The following is a 22,645-nucleotide window of genomic DNA, read 5'->3' as shown; positions in this document are numbered from 1 at the left end:
GAATGTACTATGGCTAATTCCCCACCCCAGTCCCCAAGGCAGTGACTACACTGGCCACACCCTCAGCAAGGCCTATTATTTCTGCCAAGCTGATTCATAGTAGTCAAGCAGCCCATGGGAGGGCAAGATGGGGTGGAGGTGATGGGGTACAGCCATGTGACATCATTATGGCCTCACAGAAGTCTGAGCAAACTCCACTGTGCCCTCTCTGGGACATCTTGGCTTAGAGGATGCCCGTTTCTTTCAAAGCATCGCATATAGGACTGCAATTCAAGATGGAGGTGGCTCTAGGTCTCCCAGGGCTTTTGGACCCAAGTTCAGTGACCACACCTCCTCACACCCCCTGCAAGCTCAGTGGAAAGCAATCTGTTGTTACTATGACCCCTAGAGGTTGGTCGTATTTCCCCATTTTACAGAAAGGAAGCTGAGATCGAACTTCGAGACTGCTGAACCCAGGTCATGTGACTTCGTATCCAGTGTTCTATGGACTTCACTCCTACTTGCCATTTGGCAGATGGAATATTGTTTCTGATTGCTTTAGGTGAAGTCACCTTTCTCCAGTTGCAGCATCAGCTCCTTAAAGGCAAGAGATTCCTCAATCATGACCCCAAATTATTAACTTGTGAAAACTCTCCCGAAATGATCTAATCAAAGGCGACTCTTATTCCCGGAGATTCTCCCTGCAGTTATAAAAGGGTAAATTCTGCTGGGTAGGCCTGTGGGATAAAAACTCAACTATCAGACTCTAAAAGACAGAGTTGGGGAAGGAACTGAGGTGGGTTTGCCTCTGGGATTGAAAGCCAAACTTGACTGGGTACTGACAGAGCTGCTGGATTTAGAGGGTGAGGTGGTGCTGACAGGGGCCTTTACCTCCATCCAGCTGAGTCTCCCATCCTTTGTCCCCTCCAAACTTGCTGTTTTGATTTCTTCTGCTTCATTTTAAACAAGAAGCAATGTTCCCTCATTCCCCTGGAAACCACCTAGTGATTTCCAGGTCTGATTATTACCAGACTGTGAAATATACAGACGCACAGACATCCCCGACAGAGTAATCTGGGACAGAACAAACGATCACAGGACTTGAAAGCCATGGCAACAGGTTTCCTAGTATCCTAACCTAAAATATTTGACTGTCTACCTCCCACCTCATTTTTCAGGCTTGGGACCTTCTGATTTTTCCCAGAAGTCCTAAGGCTATGCCTCTTGTATCTGAGGAAACTGGAGACATGGGCCTTAGGCTCTTCTGCAACTTGTCACCAGGCTCTTTGGCAGACTCACCTCACCAACAGACTCAGAGGGACAGCAACTGCTAGGTTATAAAAACTCCTGGGTGTAGAACAGATATTTGAGGAGGTGGCACAAAGCAGGTGCTCAGTAAATACTGGTGGAATAAATGAATGTAGCACCATGTTCTAGTGGGTCAGGCATGTCTCTTGATGTTGACTTTCAAAGCTCCTATGGAAACAGCTCTTGGTTATGCTGATGCAGAGTGATGACGGGGACTCTCCTGAGTGCTGTGTAGGTCCGTGTCTACTGGTTTCAGTTCACTCAAACTTCATACAAGGCCCACACAGTGGGTTATCAGATCCCCAAATATAAATTAGCCACTGACCACGGAGGCATTTATTGAGTCCCCACCCATGTACCCCAGACATCATTACCCATGTACCCAGTGAACCCCTACATTGTTATTTTTTTGGACAAGATTTGACTTCAGCACCTGAGTTCTGGATACAGCCCTTGAATATATTTTAAGGGTGCAATAAACTTAAAATATTCACATACAATATTCCATATGCTAATGAGGAAGTGGATGACTCATGCAAACACATGTCATTTCTATTTTGAATAGAAACAGAATTTAGGAATTAAAAAAAAAAAAACTGAAAGCCAGGTTGACTTATCTGAAAAATTCTCCCAACATTTTTGGCTTCCCCTAATAAACTCAAGAGAGGCTGCAGTCATGGGAACAGCACGGATTCTGGAGACCAGAGCTCTCCCCATGACATAAGTGAACCCCAAGAGACTTTCCCAGCCCTAGCAGCTGTTTTGCTAGCAATACATTTAAAGAAAGGGGGAAAAAAAAGAAAGAAAAGCCAACATTCCATCCATAGTCCAACTTGAACCCCCCTCCCCCCAAGGAATGCTATTCCTGGCAAAAGATCTTCTAAATGAAACAACATACATCTGTGGAACCTCCACTCAGGAGGTCAGGGAAAAGCTGAGGCAGCTAAAAACTTTTCAGTCCTTTTTTAGACCCAAGTTGCAGAGAATTAACAGCAGCATAATGGGAGCAATCCTAATAACGAAGGGCAAATGCTTTCGTGGGGTGACATTCCTTCTTAGTTCTATGGCAGCCTCAAATGTGTTTTGCAAAACCGGACAAAATTCTCCATTTACCTGGTTGCACAACTACACCAAAAGAGTTGACATGGTCACCTCAACACTTAACACAGATGGGATTTGTAATTGAGCCTCATCCAATCATTAAATTTTACTAAACACTTTCTGTAGGTCCTAGAGATCAACATATTCAGGCCTAATTCCTTGTGCCTGTGCTCCTAAAATTCCATTAGTCAGGGCCCTGTTTTGCAGGGAACAAGCAAACTCATGGTTATGCAAAGAAAGCTCAATGGTGACAATTTCTAGATACGACACCTAAACACAAGCAACAAAATAAAAAAATAAACAAGTGGGATTATATTAAACTAAAGTCACATAGCAAAAGAAACAAAGCAAAAAAGACAACCAAGGAATGGGAAAAATCATTTGCAAACCACAAATCTGATAAAGGGTTAATATCCACGAACATAAAGAACTCAACAGCAAAAACACAAAAAAATCCAATTAAAAACCAGGCAAAGGACCTGAACAGGCATTTTTCCAAAGAAGATATACGAATGGCCAACAGGTACATGAAAAGATGCTCAGCAAAACTAGTCATCAGGGAAATGCAAATCAAACCACAAGGAGCTAAATCACCTCACACGTGTTAGAACGGGCATCATCAAGAAAACGAAACAAATGCTGGTGAGGATGTCGGGGACAGGGAACCTTGTGCAGTGTTGGTGGGACTGTAAACCAGTACAGCCACTGCAGATAGAGTATGGAGAACCCTCAAAAACTTAAAAACAGAACTATCTTATGATAGAGCAATTCCACTTCTGGGAACACAGCCAAAGGAAAACACTAACTCAAAGAAATTTCTGTACTCCAATGTTGATGGCAGCCTTATTTACAATAGCTAAGACATGGAGACAACCTAAGTGTTCATCAACAGATGAATGGATGTGGGGGGGGGGGCGGTGTATGTATGTGTGTATGAAGTATTATTCAGTCATAAAGAAGGAAATCCTGCCATTTGCAGGATTGGATAAATTTTGAGGGCATTATGCTAAGTGAAATAAGCCAGAGAGAAGACAAATTATTTTATGACTTCACTTATATACAAAATCTAAAAAAATAAAACCAAAAAACAAAACTTATGGGAGAATGGGGGACACCAGAGCGAAGTGGTCAAGATGTAAACTTCTAATTATAAGTACTAGGAGTGTAATGTACAACATAACTAGAGTTAACACTGTTGTATGATATATATGAAAGTTGGTAAGAGTAGATCCTAAAAGTTCTCTTCACAAGAAATGTGGGGTTTTTTGTTTTTTGCTTTTTTTTATTGTATTTGAGAGATGGATTTAATTAGACTATATATGTCAAACCATTATGATGTATACCTTAAACAGATAGAATGATGTATGTCAATTACATCTCAATAAAATTGGAGAAAAAATCTTTCCGGCTGTGGAAACTCATAGGGAAATCAAGTCCAGAGAAGGCTCCTCAGTTATGGAGCTGAAATGTTATCTGTATATCCTTCAAAACTCTATCTCATTCAGTGCCCATTAGGCCACAACAGAGAATGTGACATGACAAAGTCAACAGACACATCAAAATTAAAGCAGTTTAAGAAGGGAAAGAGAGCATCACTTTGACGTGTGAGGGGTGGGAAGGGAAGGTGATTCGAATCCACAGTGACTCCTAAAGGAAAATGGAAGACTTCACTGTGCTGATTCAAGCCCCACATTTTAAGAGCTCAGGTTTGGATCAATAAGAACCTACAGTGTGCTGGGCTGACTGCTAGGTATTTTAGGTATATACTTTCATTCTATTGTGACATCAACCCTGCTTTATCTCCATGTTATGCATGAGAAGCCAACTGGCCTGACCAAAATTGTGCATCTAATCAGAGGCAGAGACTTGCTGAACTCAGGCCTGTGAGTTCATGTCTAGACTTATTTACAAATTCCATTCCAGATTTAAGGGGGAGGCTCTGAAGAATCTATATTTTTATCGAGTGGCCTAAGGGATGTCTTTCATGATTAGGAAAATTTGGGGAAAAAAATAAACATACAAACACAATTTGTACTCCCAAGATATGTAGGGCCACTTTGACTTGAATGTTGAGATTCTGAGGAACTAAGATGCTGTTTAAGTAAGGTTGGGCTACATACTTAGGGATTTCTGTGCAGCATGTATTACGTTTCTCTTTTCACTTTCTACAGTTGGGGGAGCCAAGGCTCCGAAGTTTTAAATGGCTTGCCCAAATTCACTCAGCTGTTAGTTGGCCCAACCATATCAGACATGTTGCCTGATTCTAGTTCTCTTTCCCCTATAAACACATTTGGCTGATTATTTCACATGTATAAGCTTCCCCTCCCCTACCACAATGTCAAGTTCAGCTGAAGGGGCCTTGAGAATTTCTCACTGTGCTTAGCACAATGCTCAGAATATTAGCTCATGATTTGCTGTCATCTATCAGATAACATTTTCCAATACACACCCATATTTCTCTGACAATTCCACTTAGTTTTTATCATTTTTCCTTGGGAATGGAAAGGATGAGACTCTTGTAATACACTGGAAGCACAAGATGATGATCCAATGTGACGTTCACCCTCACCTGGCCTGCTGGTAGCTCTCCAGGGGAGCAATAATCAGATGACCACGCATTCCCAGTTGTGGTGTAAGATCTAAAATTAAGATTCAGTATCACATGTTGTAAAATCAGAAAGGCTTCAAATGGCATAATCTCAAGTCTCCTTCCCCACTCAGTTCTTGTGAGTGAGGTTCCCTAGCTAGACAATCCTCCGTTATCAAAGGACTGGGCATAGTAGGAACTGCCCACCTCTGGGCAGCAGGCTTCAGCTCCTTGCCAGTCTGTGGGTTTATTCAGACAAGCCAATCACAACTTCCCACAATAACCAGGAGTTCCACCCTCTTGATACTACAAAGGCTGCCTCCCAAAGCCCCTAGTTGTTTACTGGGTTCCTGAGAACAACCCCCATGTTGTCTTGCATGGCATGCAGTGTCCCTGAGTGACATGTGGTGTCTTCCTCCCCTGGGCTAGACCAATAAACTGCTGTCTACATGACAAGGACAACAAAAAAAGGGTGGCAATTCCCAATTCTATATACAGATCAAGTTTTCCTTTCATATATAACCTCCCTACTACTGTAGGAAGCAAGTATTTCAGGAGAGAGGCTAGGAACAAGGAGCCACTGCTCAAGTATCTATGCCGAGTTTCTCATACTACTAAACATCAACATCATACACTCCAAATGGAACAAGTTAAGTGGAGGCCACAGGAAAAATGAGCCCTGGAATTAGGCTATGCAAATACAATTCAAAAGTACTGTCTACTATCATACCCATGAGCTAAGTGAGAAAGAAAAGTGTCAATTAGGGATTCAATTCCTGGCAAAATTTAGGTCTCTACTGACTGATCTAAAACCAAACTGTGATTAAAGAGAGACACAGTTCCAGGGACCCTTCTCTGCACTGGAATGTGGGTTGTTAGAGGTCAAAGACTGTATCTAAGCACCTCCATTCTTTTTTTTTTTTCTTCTTTTTTTGGCACATGGGCTTAGTTGCTCCATGGCATGTGGGATCTTCCTGGAGCTGGGATCAAACCCATGACCTCTGCATTGGCAGGCAGATTCTTAACCACTGCGCCACCTAGGAAGCCCATAAGCACCTCCATTCTTGACTAACCCAGTGCCTGCCAGAGCATCTCTTTAATGGAAGCGCTGAGCACACACACACAAAAGCGTTTTACTCTGAAGTACTCAGAAAAGAAGTGACTCAGGCCTCTTCATGTTCAACAAAGCTGAGGGATTGCCTGGAACATTAAGGCTTCCCACACAGCTTGATAGGGGAAGGCTGAATTCTCAAGTACAGCTGCAACATTTGAGTCTGGGTCACTTCCAGCTGCTGCTGCCTCCTCATACTCTGAAGGCCCTCTAGAGCTCACCTAAGATGTTTGTGGAAGACAGCAACCCCCTTCCCCGCCCCACTACCCGCCATGAAATAGGGACCACATGTACTGACTTTATACCCAAGGGCAGGTTCTTCTGTACTTACTGATCCTTCCTAGTATAGACAGATGGCAAGTGATCATTTCAGGAGCTGTGGAAGTAAAAGGAGCATCTATTAAGAGACTAGGCAGCTGGAATTCATGCCAAATCCTTCAGTCTAAGGCTTCAAAGTAGAAGGGAGGTGAAACAGGGTAGAAGAAATCAGCCACCCTTCCTCACTATCCAATGGGAAGAGGTATGGATAACTAAGTTATCATTGAGTCCAAGTTTCATCTGCGTAGGAGAAAAGACTAGAGAAAGCCAAAAAAACCATCACAGAGCTGAAAGCATGAGGCCATAGGGTGCCAGAAGCCTGAGTAGGTAGCTGGAAGGAGTTCTTCCTGCTTCAACTCAGGTTCCAACTACCACCTAAATTCTCATCCCCAGAAAAGACACATGGACACCAGCCACCTTAAAAGCTACGTTTGTATTTGTGGTTAGGTTCTAGAGTGGCAGAACTCCAGAGTTGTACTATATTCAACCTAGTCTCCACCTCAGCTTGCCTTCCCCTACCCCAAGATAACATCATACAAAACTATATTTACAGGTAAACCAGTTAAAAATTAAGGGTGTGTACAAAAGTAGACAGGATAGGCAAAAATATCAATGCAAGAAAGCTTTGGGAAAAGGGCACTGGTGTTCCACACCGGAACCTGTGGACAATCTATTATATACCAGACAAGGAGAAATGTTGCAAACCTCACTGCCAATTTTACCGGAAACCAGTCACTCCAGGGGAAGAGTGGATAGGGAGGAGCTACTAGCTTTAATATTACAAAGTCTTAATTATCCAGCCACCCTTCTTCCATCACATGGATTCAGAGCTAGGTGGTGAGAGAAATAAAGTCTGTGACAAGCCCCAAAGGAAAAGGAAGGGCTCAGAAGGCATAGCGAGTCCGGATGTCCTCAAGCTTCTTGGACACCTCAGGTGGGGTTCGGTCCAGTTCTTCAGACACATTCTTTTGTTTGTTGGGCTCCATGGAGTTGAATTGCTCACAGAGGTCTCCATCAATCACATTCTACAACATGGAAAAATGAGGAAGAAAAAGGTTATATACCCAAAGAAAATGGCACATGGGAAAGCAGCAACTGCAAAGAAAACTTTCTCTTCTCTCAGATACCTGAACTACACTTACAGAGCCAGGAACACTATTCTAAGTTGACCGTTAGTAGCCAGAGCTCAGATTAGCAAAAGTGGGTGAAAGCTTTTCTCTGGCTATGGTCTGCTCTGAGGGAAGAGGTCTCTGAATACAACCATTCCTCTCCCTCGTCACTGCCTCCATCAATCCATCCTCAATGCTCCTTCATTCAGGACTGTTGTGATTTTTGAGGGAGGGAGGCCTAGAGAAAAGAATGGTTAAAAGGGCTGAGGATCCCCCCCTCTCAACTCAAGTTTCCAAGAAAGACCTACCTTAACAGGGAAGTAATAGGAACGAAAACTGAGGTGGTCTCGCCCACAGAGAGGGGGATGCTCAGACCGGAGATGCATTTCCACATGCTGGAAGAAGTCATGGTCCTGGTGGAAGAAACAAAGAATGTGTCACTAAAATAAAAAAGTGATTTCAACTACTAGTCTATGGTTTCCAGAAGCACAATGAACAGAGAAGCTATTGATTTTTACCACACAAGCAGATGTTAAATATATAATTGTTCCTCATGACCACAGGTTTTCCTGCTATGACAAGATAGCTAAAATCTGAAAGAAAACCCCACTGTATTTGTAGAACATGAGAGAAAGCACCATATGCAAAGAATGGTTTGTGAAGTCAGAGTCCTAATCACAGCTTCCTTGGCTGCAATTACATAAACCATATGTAGCCAATCTGAGAACTGTCTCTAGGAAGCATTAAGTACCCAGTCCACATCATCCCATCATTCCTAGTCTGTGGGGTTTGGTTCTGGGGCTTCGGCCTCTGACTAACCCTATTTCCACATCAGAACTGAACTAAACCCTGGTACAGTATAAAAACAAATGGCTTCCCCTGGGGAGGGGGATCAAGATTCCTATCTCTCCAGGTACTCCTGTTACCTTATAAAAATTCCACAACACTCCTAGTTGCAGATGGAGACAAAATGGATTGCCCTCTTAGCCATATATTTAGCACAAAGAAACAACCTTGGGAAGGCAAAAGCCAGAGCAGTGTGGAGGATGTCACCTCATGTGATGTGAACGGGACAAGGATGCCAATTCCTCCTGACAAAGTGGTGTAGACAAGCGATTCCGAGCCTCCAGGGATGAGCGTGGTCTTTTGTAACGAAAGTACTGTCTCGCCCACATGGTAGTTCATGATCACTTCTGCCTGCAAGTGAAACCAGACTAGTGACTGTGTGCCCTCAGGAGCCTGTTCTATATTCCCAAGATCAAACAGAGCCTCCAAAGGGCAGATTTCGCCACCTTTGAAAATTCATGAATTACTAAAATTTAAAAATACTCAGAAATGTTCTTAGCATTTACTTAGAGCTTAATGCCTTCACAAATAAGCTGAAGTTAGATCATTTTTGATTTATAATTTAAAAACCTTTTTGTTAATTATCAAGTTTGCAAAAAGGAAACCACAGAAAAATATAAAAAACAGCAATCTCTAGGCTGGCCCTCTAAAATGGATCTATTTTTAAAAGTCCAAAGATACAGAAGTATATGTCTATAAGAGAAGAGTAAAGCTCAGTACATACTTCAGAGAAAAGCTGGTTAGTATCCGGAATGAACCTGTGCAACCATCCTTTCCAAGGAACCCACTATGCACCAAAGAGATTTACACCACTAAAAGATCTCAGAAAAATTTCTATTCTACTGTCATAAAAATGGGATAGTAACTTGGTCACCTTGTGTCAAACCCACCATACATGGAAGAGCATTCAACAAAGTCAAGTGCACTGTATGTAGATAATTCACTGAAGAAATGTTTCCTTGGTGACGGTCATAAAGAATACACTATGCAGGCTGGTGCCCCTCCTTTGGGGTCCCTTCTGCAACCTTACCTTCTGAGAGGCCCCGTTGAGCAAACCCCGGTCCCACAGGGCTTTATTTCCAGTGGGATCCTCATCCACTTCATCATTGGTGTTAGGTGGGAGCCTCACCTACAATGAAGTGACACAAATCACAGGGTTGGGTACTGCACCTACTCACCTCGGTCACCAAGTAACACATTTGCCCCAGGTCCTTGCAAGCAAACCTTGGGACACCACACTTGGCAGAGGCCTGAGTCCAAGTCTCCTAAACCTGTTCTGGTGTCTGGGGAGTGAGAAACGCAAGAGCAAAAAACCCAAAAAGCTCAAGAGCAAAAAACGGAGACCACAGAACATAAACAAGAAAAGCCAGACTGGGCTTTAAAAGACAAGCCAAAATTGTGGCAAAAAGTGAAAATAAATATTAGTCCTTAGCTCAAACTAAATCTATCATCATTAAATCATGTTGCATGGGGAGGAGGGAGGTGAACAGGGTGGGGGTAGGGGAATCTAAAAGAATTTTATACCCATTCTTCCTTTCCATGTTAGAGATCAGTCTTGGGTCCTTGGCTTTACTACAAACAAATTGGGCCAGCTTTCCTATACATCACTGCAACCCAAGTAAACATCAACTTACCACACAAATGTTGCCAAACTTGTCTGCTCCAGCCACAGTATCGTAGTCAAGAAGGCTCGCTGTTGTGACCCACCGGGGGTAGGTATCATCAGCGAAGATGATGAGCTGGTTCTCATTACGCTTGTAGCGAACCCAGATGAAACTTTCTTGGACATCAGACACAATTACCCTATGTCCAATTGTCTGGATTCCAGAGATGTAATTGGCGATATGCTGGGGAAAACAAGGATAGCAATGGGTGTAACCTTGGGTGCAGAATCAACAGAAAGTCCAGGTTACCCTGACTGCAGCATATACAGGATCTGAAGAGTGGCACACACCAAAGAACAGCAGTCAGCAAAGAATTCCTAGAAGGTGGGGAAAAGTGCTAACTGGTTTTAATGTAGTGGAAATATATGACTAACTGTCACAGTTAAATTCCTTACAGAAGCAAGCAGGACAGAAATCTGGCTCTTAGTGTAAAGAAGTTAAGAAACCCACCTACTCCTGCCCTTCTCAAGTCTCAAGGGCCTAATTCTCAGCCTGGCATTGGAAGACAAAGAAGGCCCTGATAAAGACATATGATTCTAACAGTTGCTGTCTACCACCCCACCAAGGTCTCCTCCTTCCTCACTAGCTAGATTTGGGCCCTCTACTAGCATGTATACCTTGTTCTCACACTTTCGGAGTAACTTCTTCTTTCCTAGGTCATAGACTCGCAGAAGCTTCCCCACGCCGATCAACACCCTCCCCTGGAATGGGGCAATGGCAGCAGGGACTTCTTCCACTGGAGTCTGTGAGAGGAAAAACAGGTGATGAAGCCGTTAAAACATACAGCCATACCCCCTCAACCCAAAATGGCTTCTGCAGCATCTGTCAGGAAGAGAGAGATCACCTTTTGCTCATCAGAGGAAATAAACCACACATACAACAGTCTCTGTGTGTTTTGGGTATTTGGGTAAACATGCCAGAAACACTCCATTTCCACAAGGGGATCGATGCCACAAGTGAAAAAAGATGTCCTGGTGCCTCATGAATACTGCCTCAGAGCCCATGAGAATTCAACTGGCACCATTAACTAAAAGTGAAGCCTCAATATCAGAAAAGTGACTGTGGTAAGTGGGAGGAGGGGAGGAGTGCTAGTGCTAGTGCTAGTGACATCTTAGTTGTAAGGGAGACAGAATAAGTTTGGCACAAAGAAGGCTCTGTGAAGTAATTACTTCCTAGAGAACACTCCCCTTGTGGAAGGCCTGGAGCAAACACATTCACGTGCTATCAGTATGGAAGTGAGAACAGGAATTTATTTTATTTTAAAAATTATGGTAAAATATACATAAGACAATATTTAAACCATTTGAGTATACAATTCAGTAACACTAAGCATATTCACAATGGTGTGCAACCACCACCACTATCCCCAGAACTTTATCATCTTTCCAAAGGGAAAATGTGTAACCATTAAACAGTAATCCACTCTGTCATCCCCACCCTGAGAATATTAATTCTTTAGAAGTGCTGAATTTTGGTCACAAACTGCTGCCTACTTAGTAAGACTAGAAAACAAGGGACTAATTCAGTACGCATCTATTCCCCATGGAGGGTGGTCAGACACAGGCCTCTTGTGAGACCAGCATGCAACAGAGCTTCAATGGAGCATTTCCACATGCCACCAAGAGATGGATCAGAAAGACCTGATCCACACCTTATACAAAAGTGGGAAACTCTAGTAGGACCTAAGATCCAGGAAAACCACTGGCTGGTTCCTACCTTGTGCAAAAACTCCAGTTTTTCCCCATTGTTCACGAGCTTGTAGGTATAGACAAAGCCCCCTGCTACAGATCGGGGATTCAGTATCAGGTCTTTGGCCACACCCACCAGCACATACCAATCATCGCCAGTGTTGGAGAACCTGCACACAGCCACGCTGCATTTACAAAGAAAGAATCAGGAGTCACGCATTAGTCACAGCCCAGGGAATTCCCATTCCAGTCTCCAAAAATCTGTGTGTCCTAGGCTCCTTACCTAAAAGCGGCTTCATTCTGTTCCAGCTGGACAAGGTCCAATGTGTTCCCCTGAATAGGATTCATCACTCGGATCACAGAGGCCCACTGCCCATTGCCAGCCTTAGGAGCTCCAAAAATGGACTCAGGGAGGTTTTCATTGAGGAATGCTGCTGCCATCTCCGCAGCTAGCTCTCGCTCATCCTCCCCTGCTGCTTCTACCATTTCCTAAATCCAAAGAACCAAGGAAGAGTTGGTGTGTTCAGAGGTGGATGCTGGGTGAGAAGCAGATAAGTACCAAGAACACCTCCAGGGGGTGTTCATAATACACAAAGTAGCGAAGTCTGTACACCAAAATCAGATTCTCCCAAAAATGAAGATCAAAGGGAGAGGTGTAACAACATGAGGAAGAAGAAAGATCACTGGAGGGGAAACGAAAGAACTAACATCAGCTGTGATGAATACTTGACTAGTGGTTTGAGAAACACGAGGATGAAAACACCTTTTTTTCTATCTAACCCATCTGACTTCTCTTGCTAAGACTACTTGTTTCCTCTCTTCTAGGCCAGGTACAGTTTTACACAGTTGGGACTATCTGTTCTTTGCTGGGAAATGATTTCTGGAAGGAGCTGGTTGGTGAGGAATACAAAAACAGTCTTCTTTGGGCCCAAATACAGGAAACATATATTACAGACTGTTTTGGAAGTTCCAGGACTGAAGAACTGTTCCAGAGAAGTAGCTGAATAATGAATAAACCCAGGTCAACATTTTAGTCCTAAGTCAGAAGAAAGCCTCTAAAACCAAAGACTGTGGCAAAGGGCTCTGCTTGAAAGACCTGAAAAGAGCCTGAATCTTTAAATAACAATATAACAAAGACTACAGCCATCGATTACAAAGAGGTTTAAACTTTTTCAACACAGTTTCACACGAACACCTTATTATTGAACCCTAAGCTCTGTTGCATTACCTCTGCCATCTGCTGCTTCCTCTGAGCTTTTGTGGCCTCGGTGTAGGCATTGTGGTCAGTCTCAATGATGATAAGGTTGTTACTTTCAGGGTGGATAACAAATTTCCTGGGTGTGTACTGCAGTGGAAAGGCTACTTGATTGAAGACAGCACCCAGCTTCTCCAATGCCAAAATCCTATGGCAAAAGGCAAGGAATTAATATGTCACCCACTCAGGACCAAGAAACTGGTGTTGAAATAAATGGTCAATAAGCGGTCACAGCAAACACATCAGTCCCTAAAACTCTAATGTTGGCATCAGGCAACATGAAACAACAGCCTTCTAATCTAGGAGATTATGCATACGAGACAAGGAGATTTGGGAAAGGCCTTTACTTCAGCAACAGCCCATCACTGTTCATGGCGATTCCAGTTTTCACCAGTGAAACCTACAACAGAAGCATCAAGAATTTTTTTCTCTCTCCAATGATAATGTGATAGTGAAAAGTTAAAATTTCTTCTTGATTATTACTGACATACTCTGATATAAAGAGTACCAATTCCAAATTTGTTGTGAAACACTGCAATGACCTGAACATATGTGGTATTTGTGTGGCAGTATTTCATAAAACAAAGTGGATGCCACCCTGAACGAAAATCACCTAAGCTCTAGGAAATCCACAATGATGCAGACAGAGGACAGGTATGAGACCTACAGCCGTTGTCAAATGGGACAGAGATGTGCGTAAGTCAAATCATGTGCAAAATGAGCAGAACCCGGACCCTCTTCGAAATATAGACACTTGGTCTCTTGGTCTCTAACAATGGAGTTTTATTTTTAATTTAAATATTCTCTACAGATCATATACAATCTGAGAGCAGACCTAAGAACAGTGGAAGATAGGAAAAACCATTTCAAAGTGCCAAAAGAAAAAAAACAGCTAATTAAGAATCATTAAAAAAAAAAAAAAAGTACAACATAAAAACCAGAACACTTTCTAATTTCACTCCCATAAATATCCAAATATTCTGAGGATGTAATTAGCAAGGTTCCTTCATTGAAGACATTAAATACTTCCCCAACATGTGAGTTACAAAAAAAAAAAAAAAAAAAAAAAATCAACTGCTAAACATCAAAAAATTGTCACTCTGCAAGGAAGAAAAAAAAAAAAAAAAGTACAGCATAACAAAACCCACAACCACTGATACTATAGTTTTGAATCTGCTTGTCCAACCCACACACTGGCCTGCTGTCATAAGGCACCCTACCACGCCAAAAGGCAGATTCCAGGCAGAGGTAGTACCTGCCCTAAGGGAGAAGCATAACATGGGAAAGGATGCTCCCAAGTTGCATTCCTCCTTGGAAAATATGAGGCTAGCCAGTGTTTGTCAAAGTAGGGCATATACCACTGGTGATACCCAAGATGACCTCAGGAAGTTCTCAGATGGGATTTTAAAAACATATTTCTTTAAATAATTAGCCTTTTGTGTGCCAAAGGATAGCATCAAGAAAGTAAAAAGACAATTCACAGAACAGGAGAAAATATTTGCAAATCACATTATCTGATAAGGCAGTATCTAGAACATGAACTCTTACAATTCAATAATAAAGACAATAACCCAATTAAAAAATGGGCAAAGGATCTGAATAGACATTACTCCAAAGAACAAAAAGCCAGTAAGCACATGAAAGGATGCTCAACACCATTAATCATCAAAGAAATGCAACCTAAACCACAATGAGGCATCACTTCACACTCTCTAGGATGGCTAGAATCAAAGTCAGATAATAAGAAGTGTCGGTGAGGATGTGCAGAAATTGGAATCCTCATACCTCACTGGTGAAAATGTAAAATGCTGTAGCCACTTTGGAAAGCAGCCTGGCAGTTCCTCAAAACATTAAACAGCTACCAACAATTCTACTCTTGTAGGTATATACCCAAGAAAAATGAAAATATACACCAACATAAAAACTTGTACATGAGTGTTCACAGCAGCATTACTCATCATAGCCAGAAGTGGAAGTGAGTGGTTCTGACTGTAAGTACTATGAACAGTGGGGCCTAAACTATGTTCCCAAGAATTCTTCTTATATGTGTGACATAGCAGCCTTCTCTGATTTTGTCCTGGGGGAAAAATGTTCTGCTAAAAAAAAAAAAAAAACTTGAAAAGCTGTGAAATTGTCAAAATTTATAGGAATTCAGGAGATAGCACATGTCGATAAAACAATTAGAGGACCCATGGATAAGGATAGGCCTTGACAGGCAGAGATGTGTGTGGAAAGCACTCCAGGGACAGGTGCAGAGATAAAAAACCAGAAAGGAATATGTGGAGGTATGCAGGGAGAGCAATTCTGCTGAAGCAGAAGGTATACAAAGGTGCTGGAGCTTTGAAAGAGAGAGAACAATGACTGAAAAGTTCCTGAAAGCTTTTGCAAACAAATCTGGGAATTCACTTGATTAAGTAATAAGTGTTTCATCTATCAAGAGGCCAGAGTTTCACTGTAAACAGCCAATAGTTATAAGCAGGACATGAATGACACTGGTGGAAATAAAGGGTTAAAAAAGAAAACAAACGTTAACGACCAACTGCCAAACCTTGAGAAAGTCAAACTGGATAGGTTATTTTCCATCTTGTAATATAGACAGTGCTCACTCCAATGTGATCAGTACAAATAATCTGTCAACCTGCAAAAGGCCTAAATAATTTATAATGAGTTTAATATTTAAGATATAACACTGCAAATGCAAGACAGAGTGAGAAAAGATAATTAGTGATCCAACAACGCCTGCTCTAAAACTAATCCAATGGCAAGGCTCTGGAGAACAAGTACTTTAAATCTCAGAGACTGAACTATACTGCAGAGTATGAAAACTTGGCCCTGAAAGTCTAAACAGAAGCTAAAACTCCCAAACACCGAAATTTGGCTACCAGGTAATTAAATCCTTAGCCAAATGAAGGCTTCAGTTTAAAAATTACAACACACTAGTCCCATGGTAAAGAGCTGGCTCTCTGCCAGCCTCTTGCTGGGCTTCAACTGTGAGACTCTCTCACCTCAGGGTATTGGTGGAGATGGCCACAATGCCCTCAGGGCACTGCTCAGAGGCGAAGCCAGATGCAAATTCCAGGGTCTCATAAGACAGGGGGGTGAGATGGAAACGAGATTGGTAAGAATAGCTCAACCATGAGCGGCTTGACATGGCCAACACCTGAGGAAAGAAAAACATCTCCAATAAGCTTGGGAAAAGCCCAAATCTGTTTGCTAATCAAATTACCCTATTACCAAATTTCAGTGTGCAGAATATCCCAACCAATTTTAGAAACCAAAAACGCTACCTTAAGAAAAAGAGGCCTAGAGAAGAGGTAGTATGACTTATTATTTGCTAAAAGCGCTGGCTACTATCCATACGACCTACTAATCACTCAATCTCTGAGTTTCCACATGCATAAAATGGGAATACTATTACAAGGCTGGATAGTTGCAAGGATTAAATGCAGTAATAAAGAACTAGCAGAGCACCCAGCAACACTAATATTCTTAGCTACAAAGGATACAATGTTTCCCAGCCTCTTTCACATTACATAGTAAGCCATGATACTGATGCCATGTTACTCCTGGGTAGGGTAGTGGTATCCTGGCATGGGAGGTTTCCAGCTCTCAGTCCACTCCATTTGCTCAGCCTCAGGGCTGAAGCGTTCAGTATCTAATTCACATAACCAAATCATGCACGGAATCCCAATTAAGAAGCTTTAGATTAAGGGACCCAAGACTTCTGACATGAAGGAAACTAATCAAGATAAAGCTGATGTCCAACTAGCTACAGCACTGGTGAATTAATGAAAGCAAAACTTACACCAAGGGGATTTTTCTCAGCTGATGCCACTAGCATCCAAAAACATTACCTGGCCCTTTTCATTACTTACTGCCTCCTGGCCTTGCATCCGGACACGAAAGAGTTTCACAGGACGGGACCCCAGGTACCTAGTGCGGGTGTCAGATAGATCCCCAGTGACAGGGTCCAGGACAGTTCTCAGCAAAACACCGTTCTAATAAAAAGGAGAGGAGTGATTAAAACCTATACATAATGGAAGTTTCTTTAGCTATTTATTTAATTTCACAGCAGATAAAAGAAAATGACTAGGTGGTTTAAACATATGGTCATCAGCCAGCCATTCATTCACTCTTTCCTAAATCACTCACTCACTCACTCAAATAGTTACTGAGTATTTACTAAGTGAAAAGCACAGATACTTTTCACTGTATATCCTTAAAAACTTTTTTACTAGGTACTTTAAACTCTTCTATATAATCTTAAGTTTTAAGATATATGCATAGTTTAAAATATCCACAGCTACTGTGGTCTCTAAATACCATTTCCTTTAAAAAGAATAAGACTCCTAAAAGAAATGACTTATTCAGGTCTGGAGCAAGAATGTTCCAGATGTGTGTGGGGCACTTTGCTGTGCCAGAAGGAAGCCACCAAAGAAAATGGGGTCATGTTAAAAGGACAAAGGAGCCAACTTCAAAGGGGAACTCTCACTCATCTAAAATGTGGCAATTTAGCATCCAAAATGAAGACTGCAATAGTTTGATGCACAAATATTATAAAAATCTGCAAGTTAATAATATTATTAAAAACAAACTTCATCAGTCTTCACTGGAGATTGCTATGGCACCAACTCCTTACTCTGAAAATAAGTGAACAAAGGGGGAAAAAATGAAATATTTATCCTTTCCCTGTATGAACTGTACTTCAGGGTAAGCAAAGATAAAAAGCAAATTTTCTCTAGAGAAAAGTTCCAGCTAATTAAGTGAAGAATGAAATAAAAAACCATCATTTCCCAACCCTGATGAATCTAGGCAATCTGTATCAAATGGCTGTTATTAAGTGAAAGATTGATGGGGAGCTTTAAAACAGATCATTTAAAGTAGATACAAACATTCTAACATCACTAAGTGGGACAACCAGACTTCATATGCCACCTGATGTAACAGGAAGCAAATGGCACCTATAAAATACTCTTGTACCTCATTAAAAAAAACTGTGAATCAACCTCTTGGTCTGTGCTATCCAATACTTATAGCCATCAAGCACCAAGCCACATGTGGCTAGTCAGAATTAAAGTGTTGTTGACTGCAAAGTACAAAATACCAGATTTCAGAGACTTTAGTTCTTCCCATACCCCAAAAAATAAAAGGAAGAAAACATAAAATTTCTTAATTTTATATTGACTACAAACTGAACTGACATTCTGGATATACTAAGTTAAATAAAACATTAAAATTAATTCCATCTGTTCCTTTTTTTGTGGCTACTGAAAATATTTAAATTACACCTGTAGCTTGCATTATACCTTTTAATGGATGGCATGGTCTAATCTACTCACTAGTTTGCAGGAAATACAGAGGATAAAGAACATTAAACACACAAGGAATGACTGTCAAATCCAGAAGGTGAGAAATTTCACAATAAAAATGATCTGGTTTCTTAAAAAAAAAAAAATTAACAGGTTGGGACAGTTATTAAAAGAAACAAAAAGATAGATCAAGTAGATGAAAACTGTGGACAGCTTTATGTAGATCCTGCGCAGAACCAAATGTAAAAACATTTTTGGGAAAAGAAAAAAAGGGAGAAAACTAGAATATGGGGGTATCAGATGGTATTAAGGAAATGTTAAATTTTGTTGAGCGTAATAATAATACTAAGGTCTCAAAATACACACACACACACTCCCCCCGCCCCCCGCCCCATTAGAGATACATTCTCAAGTACTTATAGATGAAACTATATACCATATTGGATCTGCCTTAAAATACTCCGGAAAAATAAAAGGGGGGAGAAAAGACAAAATGCTGATAACTGGTGATAGGCACATAGAGATTCATTATATTAGTCTAACTCCTGGGCATATTTGAGAATTTCTAAATTATGAAGTAAAATTAAAAAGCAAAAAGTACCTGGGCTAGAAGAAAATGAAAAGCATATGGTCAAAATCTCTGACACTCTCTGATCGTTAGGTTCCTGCCTTTCATGCCATGATGTGCTCAGGCGCTTTGACAACAGGGAACACGCAGGGACCCTTTACTGCTAATGGAGCCCATTATCCATGGCTTCTGAATCCATGGATTCAACTAATCACAGATCAAAAATATTGAGGAAAAAAAATTCCAGAAAATTCCAAAAAGCAAAACTTGAATTTGCTGCACATGCACACCATTTATATAGCATTTACATTGTATTAGGTAATTAAATATCCTAGAGATGATTTAAAGTATATGAGAAAACGCAAATACTATGTCATTTTACATAAAGGGCTTGAGTATCCTCAGATTTTGGGATTCGAAGGAGATCCTAGAAACAATCCTCCAAAGATATCAAGGGACAACTGTATTAGTTTCAAAACCTGCATACTGTGAGAACTACAGGCGACTGTTAAGGACCCCATCTAGTTCTGCCCCAGAACAGTGATCGCATTCTTACCAAAGACTCTTTATAAAAATACTTTTTTCTAGGCCTGATCTAATTAGAGCTGAAATAAATGGAACACAGAGCAGCACTGCTCACTTTTCATGAGGTGGATAACTGAAACCATAGGCACAGAAAATGCCTGTACTGAACAAAGGAGTCATGAAAGTAAAGAGAAGCCCTGACACCAACAACGCGAGCTTCTGGATCTCTTACCTGTAGCCCAATATTCAGGTATAAGAAGCCAATGGAGCCCCTCTCACCCAGCTCATCCTGCTTCTCAGTCCCACCCATTTCCACAATACACAAGGACTCAGGCTGGGCTGGGAGAGCCTGCATGCTCAAAGGTTGCAAACAGTCCTAGGGGGGAAAGAGAAAACGATGAAACATGGGAAGTGATCAATTCTGGAAAAAAAAACCTACCCAGAGAAATCTAATTCTAGAAGTAAAGAACAACTCTTTGTTGTGGACAAGGAAAAGGAAAACCTGAGGAATGAGTTCTAAATAAGTAGTGGGTTACTAGAAAACTGAACCGCAGAAAAATCTCTGGAGAGGAGAGTGCTTTCCTTTTTTGAAAAAGTAGATAATGGTAACAGTAAATAAGCAAAGGGCACCTCTTTAAAGCCATCTAAGGCCCTTTCCTGTAAATACAGTCTTGGATTTTTTTGTTTTTAGTTTAAACTAAAAAAAGGAGTCAAGACTTAAACCAAAGAAGCATTTAGTAGTCTTGAATCAGTATCTCTGAAGCACTGCAGAAAACCCCTGAGGTGTGCTGCTACAATAATCAGGAAAAACAGCAGGTGTAGATTTCAGGTCCAGCCCAGCTGATCTCAGAGAGGGACATCAAGAATGGGCCAGGTACTCAGGTTCCAACTGGAAGATCCTTGAAGTTTAGAGTGATACTCACTGAGGGGTCCAGGGAGATAATTCTGACAGTGTTGTCCACCAGCCCCACAGCCAGGAAACGAGACCGCTGCTCTCCAGGGGGCACGTTGGCCAGACTCATGCACACCACATCCGCTGACATCTCCTTCCGCTCTGTGTATTCATTCAGCTGTCCTGACTACAGGAATGAAGACAGAGAGAGGTCACAAACCACTCCAACTCACCCCAAACCCTGGGCCTGGAGAAGAAAGGGGGCTTGTTAAGTTCCATTTTGCTTCCTCTTATTCTTCTTACTATAATCAATGACCAAGAATTTCTCTATTTGATGTTCTAAGACTGAACTCTATAGGCTAATGACAAGCAAAATTACTGACAAGAGAATCAAGAGATCTTTGACAAGTATAATGCACCACAAGTTTCCTAAGACAACCTAACTCTCAGGAGATGAAAATACATAAAACAGTTCATCTGTTCATGAAAATATCCTGGGTGAAAGAGAATTCAAATATGGCAGTTAAAGACCAAAAAACCTCAATCAGGTACAGACTATACAAGTTGGCAACATCCAGAGACTTGAGAGCATAATTAAATATACCTAACATCCTTCCCTATGTAATAGTAAAATAAAATTTCTGAAATTGATTCAGATTGCAGAAACTAAACATATGGCAAATATCTGGTGGAAAAGTAGAGTACGAAGGGCAGAAAAAGTGTGTCACTGCTAGCTAAGATGTCATTTCATAACTTCAATCAGAATTAAAGACATGAAAACGTATCCACCTCCAACCCTCCTGTAAAGGGCTTTTGGACACTTTTCCTCTTCATTTCTCTTATGAATATATAATCTAGATACCTGGACTGCAACTCCCATCTTCACTTATGAACCCTACACTAAGCCCCACAGTGAATGGTAAAATAACATACGGGATCCATTTCAAAATAGACCAGTTCTCCTCCTGTCAGGGCGATCACCACTTGTCGCTGGTTCACTGCACATTTCACAATTGTTTTCTTTCCAGGAGTCTTCCACTCATTGACTCTCTTGTCTGCTCGTATGTGCCGAATGCCATCAGGATACACCTGGAGGCAATGACAGAAAGAACCCTGACTGTAACAATCTGACTCATCGCTCAAGCATGACCCTCACACCAACCAAATCTTTCAGCTCTAGAGGCACTGCATTTGAGGCACCAGTTGGGTCAATGACAAAAAAGAGTTAAGAGGTCCCAGGCAAGGTTAATTTCAAAAACAGTTTTTATATGTCATGCAGCATCTATTTCAAAGAAGTTCAAAGGTCATTAATGTGAAGCCAGCAATCTACACCATAATGAGGTCAAAGAAAGGACAAAGTAAGGTGAGCAGGTAAGTAGCTCTTTAAGAATCCTCACCTGCACCAAGGCATCATCTCCTAACAAAGAGCAGGACAAGGTTGGGGTAGTGCCCAGAAACCCAGAGTCAGTCACTTCTTCTACAGTCTCTCCAATGGACAACACAAGTGTGGCATTTACGAAAGACACAATGATGTAGGCGTCAAACTCATCTGAAAAGGAAAGACAAGAAAGAAGTTGGTTAGCTAAGAACTCATTGGTTACAAAGCCAAATGAGACATACTAAGCATTCTTTTCAGAAACCTTCCAAGGCACTTCTATGTATAGTCATCACACACAGTCATGTGGCAAACAGCATAGGATGATCCAAAAGATAATTAAAGGTCATAACGGCCTACAAATATACTTTGCTTCCTTAAGTGGCTAAATAGTACAGAGTAGACATGCCCACATCTAATACTTTTGAAAACTATTATTTTCTTGAGACATCTGCTAGAAAAATGCAAGAGGACAAAGTGAGAGGAAATTTTGAACACTACAGTATTTTTTTTTTGGCACAACGGGCTTAGTTGCTCCGCGGCATGTGGGATCTTCCTGGAGCTGGGATCGAACCCATGACCTCTGCATTGGCAGGCAGATTCTTAACCACTGCACCACCTAGGAAGCCCCTACTACAGTATTTTTATGTACTGAAACTAGAGTTTGTTTCAGATGCCAATCACAATCCATTCTTAAGAGATACTCCCTATAACCAAGAAGGTCCCCATCTTCTTCCAAAAGAATCTTATGTGGGAACACAAGACCTAATGAATAAAACAGTGATTACTTAAGCCTCAATGAGAATAAGTTATTTTCTAGGGTTGGAAACTGAGAATCCTAGGATGTCACAAGAGGAATGATGTAACAACACTGGATAACCAAGGAGGGGGGTGATAGTTTATATTGTCAGCCCTTGACCTCTCCAGTTTTTCACATTTAAAAATATAACTATTCAGTGGTCACAAGCAATCCTATTAGAATTTGTTTTTTCCTTTAATAAAATGCATTT

The 22,645-nt window shown here is 41.4% G+C and overlaps 1 protein-coding gene across 1 annotated transcript in view; it reads right to left on the bottom strand.

Annotated features, from left to right (window-relative positions):
• Nucleotides 1–6,818: 6,818 nt before the first annotated feature.
• The window catches only part of SF3B3 (splicing factor 3b subunit 3), a 42,037-nt gene continuing 26,210 nt past the window's right edge, over nucleotides 6,819–22,645 (bottom strand). The window contains exons 12-26 of the mRNA XM_057711347.1: nucleotides 21,658–21,809; nucleotides 21,194–21,349; nucleotides 20,292–20,447; nucleotides 19,601–19,744; nucleotides 16,842–16,964; nucleotides 15,972–16,126; nucleotides 12,940–13,114; nucleotides 11,995–12,200; nucleotides 11,740–11,896; nucleotides 10,641–10,766; nucleotides 9,994–10,206; nucleotides 9,390–9,488; nucleotides 8,567–8,710; nucleotides 7,822–7,926; nucleotides 6,819–7,429 (exon numbers count right to left, since the gene is read on the bottom strand). Of these exons, the coding sequence (XP_057567330.1) occupies nucleotides 7,289–7,429; nucleotides 7,822–7,926; nucleotides 8,567–8,710; nucleotides 9,390–9,488; nucleotides 9,994–10,206; nucleotides 10,641–10,766; nucleotides 11,740–11,896; nucleotides 11,995–12,200; nucleotides 12,940–13,114; nucleotides 15,972–16,126; nucleotides 16,842–16,964; nucleotides 19,601–19,744; nucleotides 20,292–20,447; nucleotides 21,194–21,349; nucleotides 21,658–21,809 (2,252 nt within the window). The 3' untranslated portion in view covers nucleotides 6,819–7,288. The remainder of the gene's footprint in view (nucleotides 7,430–7,821; nucleotides 7,927–8,566; nucleotides 8,711–9,389; nucleotides 9,489–9,993; nucleotides 10,207–10,640; nucleotides 10,767–11,739; nucleotides 11,897–11,994; nucleotides 12,201–12,939; nucleotides 13,115–15,971; nucleotides 16,127–16,841; nucleotides 16,965–19,600; nucleotides 19,745–20,291; nucleotides 20,448–21,193; nucleotides 21,350–21,657; nucleotides 21,810–22,645) is intronic.

This window comes from Hippopotamus amphibius, chromosome 16, assembly GCF_030028045.1.
Source record: "Hippopotamus amphibius kiboko isolate mHipAmp2 chromosome 16, mHipAmp2.hap2, whole genome shotgun sequence".
NCBI lineage: Eukaryota > Metazoa > Chordata > Mammalia > Artiodactyla > Hippopotamidae > Hippopotamus > Hippopotamus amphibius.
This window is presented reverse-complemented; position numbering and strand designations above follow the sequence as displayed.